At 37.7% G+C, this 12,767-nt stretch overlaps 1 protein-coding gene across 5 annotated transcripts in view; it reads left to right on the plus strand.

Annotated features, from left to right (window-relative positions):
• The window catches only part of MRPL47 (mitochondrial ribosomal protein L47), a 32,914-nt gene that overhangs the window by 10,339 nt on the left and 9,808 nt on the right, over positions 1-12,767 (plus strand). For 4 of the 5 annotated variants that reach the window (XM_022571633.2, XM_089910813.1, XM_089910814.1 and 1 more), the window contains 2 exons: positions 8,373-8,503; positions 10,827-10,922. In XM_022571633.2, the coding sequence (XP_022427341.1) occupies positions 8,373-8,503; positions 10,827-10,922 (227 nt within the window). Of the gene's footprint in view, positions 1-8,372; positions 9,103-10,826; positions 10,923-12,767 lie in introns of those variants that run through there. The other variant, XM_089910815.1, reaches the window with a different exon arrangement.

Below are 12,767 nucleotides of genomic sequence, written 5' to 3' on the forward strand. Positions count from 1 at the left end.
GGAGTTTTTTTTTTTTTTTTTTTTTTTTTTTTTTGCGGTACGCGGGCCTCTCACTGTGTGGCCTGTCCCGCTGCGGAGCACAGGCTCCGGACGCGCAGGCTCAGTGGCCATGGCTCACGGGCCCAGCCGCTCCACGGCATGTGGGATCTTCCCGGACCGGGGCACGAACCCGTGTCCCCTGCATCGGCAGGCGGACTCTCAACCACTGCGCCACCAGGGAAGCCCTGCAGGGAGTTTTTAAATTACATATTCTACTTCACTTCTAGTGATCGATCTGTTCAAATAATCTATTTCTTCTTAACTCACTTTTGGTAGGCTGTATGTTTCTAGAAACTTTTCCATTTCTTCTAGGTTTTTCAATTTGTTGACATATAACTATTCATAATATTCTCTTATGACTTTTTGTATTTCTGTGATATTGGTTGTTATTTCTCCTCTTTCATTTCTTATTTTGTTTATTTGGGTCCTTTTTTCTGGGTAAGCTTGGCTAAAGGTTTGTTAATTTTGTTTATGTTTTCAAAAAACCAGCTCTTAGTTTTATCGATCTTTTCTATTGGATCTCTATTTTATTTATTTCCTCTCTGATCTTTATTATTTCCTTCCTTCTGCAGACTTTGGGTTTTGTTTGTTCTTCTTTTTCTAATTCTTTTAGGTGGTAGTTTAGGTTGTTTATTTGAGATTTTTCTTGTTTCATGAGGAAAGCTTGTATTGCTATGAACTTTCCTCTTAGAACTGCTTTTGTGGCATCCCAGTGGTGGTTATTGTCTTTTGTCTTGAGGTATTTTCTGATTCGTTCTTTGATTTCATTATTGACCCATTGGTTTTTTTGTAGCATGTTCTTTAGTTTCCATGTGTTTGTTCTTTTCCCATTTTTCTCACTGTGGTGCATTTCTAGTTTCATACCATTATGGTCAGAAAAGATGCTTGAGATAATTTCTATCTGCTTAAATTTGTTGAGGCTTGTTTTGTGACCTAGTATGTGGTCTGTCCTAGAGAATGTTCCATGCATGCTTGAATGCATGTGTATTCTGTTTTTTTTTTAATGTAGTGTCCCATATGTCAGTTAAGTCCAACTGGTCTGTTGTGTCATTTAGGACTTCTGTTACCTTATTGATTTTCTATCTGGATGATCTGTCTATTGATGTCAGTGGGGTGTTAAAATCTCCTGCAATTATTGTATTATTGTCCATTTCTCCCTTTACATCTGTTAGTATTCATTTTATATATTTAGGTGCTCCTATATTGGGTGCATATATTTTGACGAGTGTAATATCCTCTTCTGTATTGATCCTTTTATCATTATATAGTGTCCTTTGTCTTTCTTTATGGCCTTTGTTTTAAAGTCTATTTTGTCTGATAGGAGTATTGCTACCCCACTTTCTTGTCATTTCCATTTGCATGAAATATCTTTTTTGATCCCCTCATTTTCAGACTATGTCTTTCACCGTGAAGTGAGTCTCTCAGGCAGCATATTGTAGGTTCTTGGTTTTTTAATCCAGTCTGCCACTCTGTGTCTTTTGATTGGAGCATTTAGTCCATAGACATTTAAAGTAATTATTTATTAGTATGCACTTTTTTCCATTTTAATCTTTGTTTTCCAGGGGTTATTTTATAGTTTTTCTTTGTTAATTTCTTCTTTTTGTTTTTCCTTTTGTGGCTTGATTATTTTCTTTTGTAGTATGCTTGAGTTCCTTTTTTTTGTTTGCCACGCTGCGTGGCTTGCAGGATTCTTAGCTACCCAGCCAAGGATTGAACCTGTGTGCTCGGCAGTGAAAGCACAGAGTCCTAACCACTGGACTGCCAGGGAATTCTCTTGAGTTCCTTTCTTTTTGTTTTTGTGAATCTGTTGTAGGTTTTTGATATGTGGTTACTATATCATAAGTATGGTATGTTGACCCATAACTATATCTAGTTGCTTTAAGCTGATAATCATACAAGTTCAAACACATTCTAAAAGATCTACATTTTTATTCTTCCCTCCCCAACATGTTGTGATTTTGGTGTCCTGTTTTACATCTTCATGCTTATCCTTTTGCTGTTAATTGTAGTTACCATTGCTTTTACAAAATTTCTTTGATTGTTTTTTAATCTATGTACTGGCTTATTTAAATGATTTTCAGTCCTTTTATATATTTGCCTTTCCTACCATGATTTTCCCTTTCCTATAGAGTCTTTCTTCTTTTCTATTTAGAGAAGACCCTTCAGTATTTCTTTTAGGGTAGGTTTAGTATTGCTGAATTCTTTTATTTATTCATTTATTTATTTGTGGTACGCGGGCCTCTCACTGTTGTGGCCTCTCCCATTGCAGAGCACAGGCTCCAGATGCACAGGCTCAGCGGCCATGGCTCACGGGCCCAGCCGCTCCGTGGCATGTGGGATCCTCCCGGACAGGGGCACGAACCCGTGTCCCCTGCATCGGCAGGCGGACTCTCAACCACTGCACCACCAGGGAAGCCCTAAAATTTATTTTTATTTATTTATTTTTAAATTAAAAAAAATTTTTTTGGCTGTGCTGGATCTTTGTTGCTGCATGAGGACTTTCTCTAGTTGCAGCGAGTGGGGGCTACTCTTTGTTGTGGTGCTTTCGTTTTTTTCATTTGTCTTTCCGTCTGCTATTTTGATTGGGTAGTTTCCATTATTCTGTCTTCCAGATTACTTATTTGTCCCTTCTGCGTCATTTAGTATGCTATTCATTGCTTCTAGATTGGTTTTCATACTGGCAATTGAATTGTCTAATTTTGATTGGTTCATCTTTATAAAGCTTCTGGTTCCTTGTTATAGTGATCTTTATTTTTATTATTTTTATCTGCTTTTATTTATTTATTTAAAATTATGTGTTTATTTATTTATTTTTGGCTGTGTTGGGTCTTTGTTGCTGCTCACGGGCTTTCTCTAGTTGTGGCAAGCAGGGGCTACTCTTCATCATGGTGCGTGGGCTTCTTATTACGGTGGCTTCTCTTGTTGTGGAGCATGGGCTGTAGGTGTACAGACTTCAGTAGTTGTGGCACATGGGCTCAGTAGTTGTGGCTCATGGGCTCTAGAGTGCAGGCTTAGGAGTTGTGGGTGAGCCACAAGTTGTGTGTGAGCAATGGGCTTAGTTGCTCCACGGCATGTGGGATCTTCCTGGACCAGGGATTGAACCCGTGTCCCCTGCATTGGCAGGTGGATTCTTAACCACTGTGCCACCAGGGAAGTCCCTGCTTTTACTATTTCCATTTTGAACTCAGGGTCTGTAGACTGGTGAGGTCTATTTTATTATTTGTTCTTTCAGGGGATTTCTCTTGTTTTTTTAAATTGGGAGTAGTTCCTCTGTTTTTTCAGTTTACTAAACTTTCTCTGTCTCTGTGAATTTAGGAAAAACAGTTATCTACTGTGGTCTTAAAGGGGTGTTTTTATGTGGGAGTGTCCCTGTGTAGACTGTGTCCAGTATTCTTGGTGTGAGGGCTGGTTTTGGATGCCAGTCATGTCCTTCTTAAGAGTACTCATCGTTATTTCCTTGATAGGGGGTGTGACGGATGTCTAGAGTCTGTGCTGGATGTGAGGCAGGGCTTCCTCTTGGCTCTGTAGCTGTCACTGCCCAGTCAGGGGTGGGGTCTGCTCCCCAGTTGTTGGAGTAGAAGCCTGAGGGTCAGGTTCAATTAGTCTCTGTTGCCCTGCCCCAAAGGAGGTGATTGCTGAAGCAAGTGAGGCTCCTGTGGTCACAGCAAACCTGTGCACCACCTGTGTGTTTCTGTCTGGAAGCATCCCAGGGTCCTATCACTTTCTGTGTTGTGTTTGTTCCAGATCTAGTACAAGGCTGTGGCATGGAGTAGGGTGGAGGTTGGGGCATTGTGTCTGCAGGAATTGAGGTGGCTGTGCTACAACCTGAGATCTGGGCTGCCTCTGTGACAGACTTCTCCAGGACCTGTCTTCCCCAGATCTAGTGCTCAGCTGCACAGAGAGGGCAGAGCCAGGGTGCTCTCTCTGGGACACCAAGCCTGGCCTGTCTGCCTGAGATTCAGCGCTTAGCTGCTTCGCATTCTTGTGGCCAGTGCCCAATGCGTCCACTGACAGTGTCTGCCTGACTAGACACTGCTCCCATGTGTGCACTGATAATAGTCTCTGTGGCTCTGCCCAGATCACATCCCAGGCACCCTGGTCTGTCTCTGCCTAAATAGACTGCATCTTTGCCCTGATCTCATGCCAGGCTACGGTGTGGAGTGAGTGAGGTCGGGGCATTAGCCCTTTCAGATTGGGAAGTACAGCAAGGCAGCAGCTGCCAGTACAAGGCTCTCTCAGACCTAATTGTTAGCAAGCCAGCATGCGTGCACTCCTCCCAAGTAGAGCCTAGGCTTCTCTAGCTCTTCTGTCTGTCTCAGCGGATTTCCCACCAGGCAAGGGGGCTTGTCTCCTCGTGCAGGACCCCAGGACTGGGATGGAGGTGCCCAGATTGTGGGTTGATCACTCCCTCCCTAGAGTGAGGGTCTGCCCATGTGAACCTTCTCTTCCTTACAGATCCTTCCCAGGGGCACAGGTCCTGACCTGATGCCCCTTTTTTTTCTGTTCTGCCTGGTTACATGGAGATCTTTCGTGCAGCATTGGTTGTGTAGGAGATCTTCTGCCAGTTTCCAGTTAGTTTTCTGTGAGAATTGTTCCACATGTAGATGTATTTTTGATGTGTTTTTGGGGGGGAGGTGAGCTCTACTTCCCCCTACTCTGCCATCTTGATTCCCCTGCTGTAGCTCAATAATATTATGTTCACATTACTGTAAAAAGGTCAACTATTATTTAGGTTAGATTTTCTTCATCATTAAAAAGAAGTCACTTGGGTTCTTTATTTCCATTCCTAGAGGTAATCAATCCTGTGTGTTTCTTATTTATCCATCAGAATTTCATCAGAATTTTTCTCTGCATGTAGAAATGTGCCTGATAATTTTTATTTACACAAATGTGGTTATACAGTATATACTCTTCTGAAACTTGCGTCTTCTACTTACTAGTGTATTTTGGAGATTTTTCCGTATCAGTAAGTGCAGAAGATCTGCCATTATTTTCTTCATGGCTGTACATGTTTAAGATATTTCTTTCATGTAGAGGTTTTATGTTTTATTTAGTTAGATTTATCAGGTTGTTTCTTTTTTTCATAGAGTGCTTTCAGGGTCAGCTCTTTATTGATTTTTTTCTGTTTCATAGTAAGTAGTCAGTGAGATTGGAACGCAGCTTTTTGTAATGGCTTCAGTCTTGCTGCCTTACCTCAGCTGCTTCAGGTTTCTTTCCCCACACTGCTCACCACCATTAAGACCTGATATTCCTGCAGAGAGTCAAAGAAGGTATTGGATAAAATCTCAATTATTTACCCTAATTATGGAGAAGGTTATTCTGCCTTTATAAACATTGAGTTAATCATATTTTGGGGTTTTTAAACTTTATTTTGATAAAACATGAGGCTGGCAGAAAAATTACAAGAAAAATACAAAGAGGCATCCTTCACCCAAATTCCCTATGTATTTTACCACGTTTGTTTTATCTGTCTTTGCCTCCTCTCCACATAACTACATTTTTCCTCAGCTATTTGAGAGTAAGTTATATATGTGATATCCCTTTACCCATAACTACTTTAGTGTATATTGCCAAAAAAACCACGGATATTTCCTTATATAACCACTGTACAGTTTTCAAAATCAGGAAATTAACATTGATACTATAATCTACAAATCTTACTGAAATTTCATTAGTTATTCCAACATGTCCTTTTATAGCAAAAAAAACCCCTGGCTGGTGTGTTTTCAGTGTTGTCTCTTGAGTCTCCTTGAATCTGATTACTCAGTCTTTGTGTTTCATGACATCGACACTTTTGAAGAGGATGGGCCAATTTGGGTTTGTGATGTTTCTTATGATAATCATGATGATTGGCAGGAATATCATAGAAGTGATGCTGTATTCTTCACAGTGCATCATGTGAAGAGGCATGCAATGTTGATTTGTTCTGTTACTGAACTTGTTAGCATTAGTAATTTGGTTAGCCTGGTGTCAGGTTTCTCCACTGTAGAGGAACTAAATTTTTCTTTACATTGAGATCTTGTAAATATCTTTTAAACCCTCCAACTTGGACTCGCTGGTTTTAGCATCTATTGATGATGATTTTTGCCTCAATCAGTGATTATTACTGTGATGTTTGCCAAATGGTGATTTTCTAATTTCATTGTTCATTCTACATTATTTGTTAGCTTTCTTCCGTAAGAAAGGGCTTTTCCTTTTCTCCATGTCTTCCTTTCCTTTCCCTTTTCTTTCTTGAGTCATGCATTCCAATTTTATTCAATGAGTTAAAATCCTTTAATATCATCATTCTAGATTTGGCCAGTGTGTTTTCCTTCAAGCTGGCCTATATGTCCTCATCATTCTTTGATGAGGAACGGCAAGATATTCTGGATTCATCCTGTACTTTTCCTGCCCCAATCCTGGAATCAGCTGTTTTACAGAGGAACCCTGATTCCTTTGAATGGAGAATGGTATATTTAGAAACTAAGATCTGGGTGGTACATGTTTTCATTGCTACAAAACATTTGTAAAGTAATGTTACTTTATTTTTAGGTATATTTGGCAACTCTTCTTTTAAGGAAAGTTATGCTTTAGAGACTCTTCTAGGTGGATTGGCTGTTTATAAGTAGCACATTGTTTATTTGATGAAAAAGCTTTTGCTATAATGATGCTGTTCTAATAAGACTTTTAAACTTCAATAATAGATTATCCCCTCTCCCTGCTTTAAAAAATATATTTCAGAGGTGAACTTCAGCCCAGTAAATCATATGTACTATACTTTCTGAATTAGTAGAATCTAAAATAGTAAAAGTTTTAAACTGAAAGTGATTATAATTTTTTTTAACCTCAAATACAGTTTTCTCAGTGCTTTGTGACACTTTGTGACATACTACTAACGAAAATTTATCAAGAAAAGTTTTAAAAGAATTATTCTCAATTTAAGATATAAGCTGAAGCTTCGGAACTATGTAAGGACACTTTTGGCTCTGGGAAAGTTGTAAACTAGAAAAGAAAGCTCTTTGAAGTTGGCTTTTTTGAATGGGGTGTATCTAATTGATACTTTTGATTTTCTTTCTCATCTGTTGGCATGTTGAATGTTTGGATGTTAACTGAATAATTGGATGTTAACTCTGTGGACTTGGTAGCCATTTATTTTCTTATCTTTGTGAGCTAACATTAGATTTCAGTTAGGAACCTCAGCCCTGACCTTGGGCAGACTCTTTAATGTAGTCAGTCAACAGCCAGGTTTACTGAGTTCCTAAGGGTCAGAGAGCTTTGTATTAGGCCCTGATCGGTGTGGTCTCTTCACTCTTCTAAGTTTGTCTGTCTTCAAGATGGGATTTGTCATTCTTACCCATCTTTTATTTCTCAAGGATTTTGTAGAAATTCATGTAGTGTGAGGATTCAGTGTGGCTTTGAGTTAAGTAGGCCATAAAAGTGCTGAGTGTGAGCTGCATATATAGGTTATGAAGTAGTTTATCTAAATATGTGGCTTTCACATCTCTCTTAGGTTCCACAGCTACCTGGGGAATTATCTTTATAATCTAATACCCCTCCCCTTTTTAGGTTTCTTATAAGGGACAAGTATGTATATACAGTATTTCATAGCTGTTATGATGCTTAAGATAATACACATATATCACTACCTAAAAATGGCTCTCAGGATTTAGAATTATGAAAAAATTTAGCTCACCTGTCATTACAATCCCCAATGTATGAATATTTATTTTTGAATAAATATATATTGCTCAGCCAATATATTATGTACAATGTCAAACATAATAGAAATGTTAAAAGAAGGAGATAAAAAATAGAAGTTCTAATGGTATCTTCTTGTGTCTTGATGGATCTTTGGAGATTAGTATCAGGATAGGTTGGTATTCCATTCCCTATAATAGCAACAGCTGCCAAGTAGGTCAAAATATCTGTATCTGAGTGTTAGGGACACACTAATTAATTAAGGCCAAAACATAGGTTTTAATATTTAAAAAGCAGCTGTTAATCACTTCTTAATAGCTCATTGAGTTTTAAAATGATGAGTCAAATTGGGTCTCCAAAAGGAATCTATGCAAGTGTATCCTACTCCAAACAAAAGTAATATACGGAAATTTGAGCTGAATAGATTTTCATTTAAATGAAACTAAACTTAAAAAAAATTACAAAAAGTGATATTACAGACACCTATGTATATGCATACCCAGCCAGAAAGATTTTTAGGAAACATTTGACAGAATGGTTCTTTGACAAAAAGATTCATCATAGGTTTTCTGTAGCATAGTCATTATGTGTTTTCTTTCTTTGGAATTCTGTCATGTGGTGATTGTTGAAATTATATCTTTCTATTCTCTTCTCAGGTAGTAGATTCCATGGATGCATTAGATAAAGTTGTCCAGGAAAGGGAAGATGCCCTCAGACTTCTTCAGACTGGTCAAGAAAAAGCTAGACCTGGTGCTTGGAGAAGAGACATCTTTGGAAGAACCATCTGGTACACAGTGGCTCTTCTAAGATGAGAGTGAAGTCCCATGCCTCATTCCCCATCCAGCATCTTTTAAGAATATGAGATATATTAGCTGTATCTAATATACAAAGAGGCCCCCAAACCCCTTTTGAGCTACAGGATATAAATGAAGGTAGCTGTATCTGATAGCCAGGCATCCCATTCCCATGATTCAGTTATTTATGGGTTCTTTATAATAGTGGTTCTTAATCTTATGTGAATCAAATGACCTTTTAAGAATTTGATGAAAGTTATAGATCCTTCCCCCAGGAAAAAGTTACATATGCACATGTAATTTTAGAGGGTTATAAATTCCATGAAGCTAATTTTAGGACACACCTATCCTCTTTGCCCATTAAGAACCTGGAACTATTAAAAAAAGAAGCTCTCCAGGAATAAGGCCGCATGAACCGGTCTCAGTTTGCTCCCATTGCCATTAGGATAGGCCCTAGTCCAAATTTTGAATAAAAATAAACAGTTTATTTTCATTAAATCTTTCCACCTTTGTGGCATCTTGTCCCCTATGTCCAGTTCCAAAGTCCTGTCAGACGTTGGGAAAGGATGTGATAGTAAACATTCACACTGAGGTATAAGTAATTGAGAAGACCCAGTATATTCTCTCTTCCAGGGGTTTATTTGCATTTGGGTTGAACTACCAAAAGGAAGCATGTTCAGTAAAATTTTTGTCATCAGTCAGCAAGATGAGGAAGGCATTTTGGGTGGTTGGAGACCTTCCCTGTACTCTTGAAATTACACTACAAAACAGCACTTACGCATTTGGTAGATTGTTTTAATGGAGTTTGCGGTAATGGGGCTGCTTGGAGCCAAATTTAGGGGAGTTGCTGTGTTGTCTGTAACCGTGTAATCCAGTACAGAAAAGAGAGTAATTGCCAAAACACCTGCCTAAGAACTTTGAATTCTTTTCTTTTCTTTTTTTTTTTTTGGATCTATTTTATTTTGTACTAAACTTTATTGGGATTAATCCAGTTGAGGCCAGTTAGGAAAGGGTGAGGATGCGGGAGAGAATGTGTGTCAATTTTAGAATCTGTAAGAGTGCTATTCTCATTAAGGTTTAAAAATTTTTGCTTTTTAACTTTCCTGGAGTTAAACAAAGTAGGGAACAAAGCAGTTATATCAGGACTTGCCTGATGGTTCAGTGGTTAAGATGTGGCGCTTCCAATGCGGGGGCTCCCGTTCAAATCCTGGTCTGGGAACTAAGATCCCACATGTGTGGCCAGGAAAAAAAAAAAAAAGCAGTTACATCATCTTTCCAATGTAGCTTATTAAATGAAACATTACAATTCCAATGCCTTTTCCCTAATTTTCTGTTGCATGTTAAAATATTTAAATTAGCCTTTTAAATGCAGAGATTCTTCAAAACATTACATCTAAATTTTTTTTTCTGACAAAAAATCATGTGGCAGTAATGTCAGAGAATACTTTTTGGATGTGTCTTTCCCTTGGTTGTTGAAAAATAGTGGTAGACTATCATCCTGCCGAACTGAGGGGATTCCTGATAAACTGAGGGAATTCAGTACCTTTATCTATTCTGCTTAAAGCAGTGTTCATTGCTCCAGTGGCACTGCCTGTCAGATTATATGCTAAATGCCAAAATTACAAAGAGATTGGAACTTAGGCTTCTGATATTACAGATTAATTCTGGATTTTTAGAGAAGATTGGTTATATGCCCTGAAATTAATCCTTCCGTTACTTTTTTAATTGAAATATTTTCAAATAAATGTTACAGTGAATTCACAATTTCCTTTTTTCCTACTCAGCATTATGATTTTTTAGGTTTTGTTATGTTGAGGTAGATATAGATAGATATCTATATCAGTTGGTGCAATTTACTTACATTTTAAAAACAAAACATATACACGTAAATATCAGTGTTTCAAATTATATGTGTGTGTATACATATGTATGTGTACATATATAAAATTAGTACACACATATATATGTAGTAAAAGTACAAAATATATCTGGTAATGATACACTCCAGTTTATGGCTAGAAGCTATTGTGAAAGTAGAGAACTTAAGCTGTGTCTTTAAACTTTTATATATATATATATTTTTTTTTTAAAAGAGTGATCTGAAGCAAACATTGCAAAATATTAACATCTGCAATTTTGCAGTGGATTCATAAGTGTCTTATATTTAAGCTATAAAAATTTTTAAATCTTTTAAAAGCCAATTACATCTCTTTTTATTGAAAACATATTTAGTTCAAAGAAGGCTAAAACTCTGTAAAAAAGTGAAAATGTATTAAATGTTTTCTGTTGGGTGATACTTTTTTGTTTTCTTGGCAGGCACAAGTTCAAGCAGTGGCCTATACCTTGGTACCTAAATAAAAGATACAATAGAAAACGATTCTTTGCAATGCCCTATGTGGAACGTTTTGTCAGGTGAGCACAAGTACCGTTAGTACTAAAATGTATCGTTACATCAGATGACGTGTGTTAAGCTTTTATATAAATAATACATGTTCATTGTCAAAAAACTAGAAAAATCAGGTAAAAAAAGAAATTAGCCTTATGTAATTTCACCATCCAGAAATAGCTGCTGTTAACATTTTAATGTATATCCTTTGAAAAGTTTTGTTGTCTTTCTATTCATCAGTCTGTTCTGTGTAAGTAATGATTAAATCTTTATTGTTAAAAGGAAGGTCCAAATACTTCGCTGCATAGAATGTGAGCTCATGTTATTGCAGGGCTTGGTGAAATGAAATAAGCAATTGAAGAAATTAACTGTACTGGATTTTCCTCCTCGCTGTCTCCAAACCTAATGTGCAATTTGATCCTTTTGTCCCTTAGCCGTAATAGGTGAAGCTGTAAATAACGTGACTTTAATGTATGAGAATTATGAATGCAGTGTCACTTTTACAGGCCTTAAATATATTGTTTTTGAAACTACCTTTAGCCTTACCTTCAGAACATGCAGCATAATCTTCTGAATATTCTTAAGAATAGCAAACCTTTAACATGGGTTTATTTTTTTAAATGGCCAAAATTTAGTTGGAGCAAAGACTGATGAATAGAATGCGTAATCTGCTTTCAACTTTGTTTAGTCTTACTTTATACTTAATTTATAAAGTAGCTTATGTTTTGTATATGTATTTTTATCTCTATCCAAATATAACCCTTATCTCAAATTTCTGTGACCTCCCCCATAGCACTGGCATATTGTAGTTATTCAGTACCTTTTTTTTTTTTAATATAAAGGCCTGTATTTCACCTTCACTCTGGAATGAGTTTTGCTGAATATAGAATTCTTTTTTTAATAAATTTATTTATTTTTGGCTACATTGGGTCTTCATTGCTGCGTGCAGGCTTTCTCTAGCTGCAGCAAGCAGGGGCTAGCTACTCTTCTTCGTTGCGGTGCACAGGCTTCCTATTGCGGTGGCTTCTCTTGTTGCGAAGCATGGGCTCTAGGTGCATGGGCTTCAGTAGTTGTGGCTCGCAGGCTCTAGAACACAGGCTCAGTAGTTGTGGCACATGGGCTTCGTTGCTCCGCGGCATGTGGGATCTTCCTGGACCAGGGTTCGAACCCGTGTCCCCCGCATTGGCAGGTTGATTCTTAATCACTGCACCACCAGGAAAGTCCCAGTACCTGTCTCTTAACTGTATTGTTATATTTCAATTTAAGTACAGTAGAGGCTAGGCATCCATGAATTTATCATTTGCAATTTTGATAATTCCAAAGTGACCTTATAAGTCAACATAATTTAGCTGAGGCACAAAGGCCTAATGCCCTGGGATGCTGATAGGTAGAGGCAAACCCAGAGTGGCTAGTCCAGCTAGCACTAAGCATCATCTCTTAGCATGGCTTTATTCTCTCAGTTGTGGGGAAATGATGTTAGACTGAGTGCTATTTGAAATTAGGGAATTCCTAAACACCTCAGGACGTATCTCAGGATGTAAAATATCTAATGTATTCAATAAAACTACATTATTTCTAAAAATAAAGGAGAAAGTCCAGTCTGTTAGAGGCTCACAGGTCTGTTCTTTCTTTCCAGTCAGGAAATAGGAAGGAGAATTGGTGTAGCGTTACAGATGCTTTTGATTTCATGTTTATCTTTGACTTGTGTAGGTTTACAATGATTATTCAAGTTTAATAATATACATTACACACCTGATACAGAGACAGGCATGATTGAGGTCTTTAAGTGATTGATTTGGACATATATTGACAGTACCGAGTAACAGGGAAATAGTTTTGTATAAATTGCTGTTATGCTTTTATTTACCTAG

This window comes from Delphinapterus leucas, chromosome 4, assembly GCF_059928025.1.
Source record: "Delphinapterus leucas isolate spDelLeu-1000000601 "Yukka" chromosome 4, BTC_Dleu_Yukka2, whole genome shotgun sequence".
NCBI classification, from domain to species: domain Eukaryota; kingdom Metazoa; phylum Chordata; class Mammalia; order Artiodactyla; family Monodontidae; genus Delphinapterus; species Delphinapterus leucas.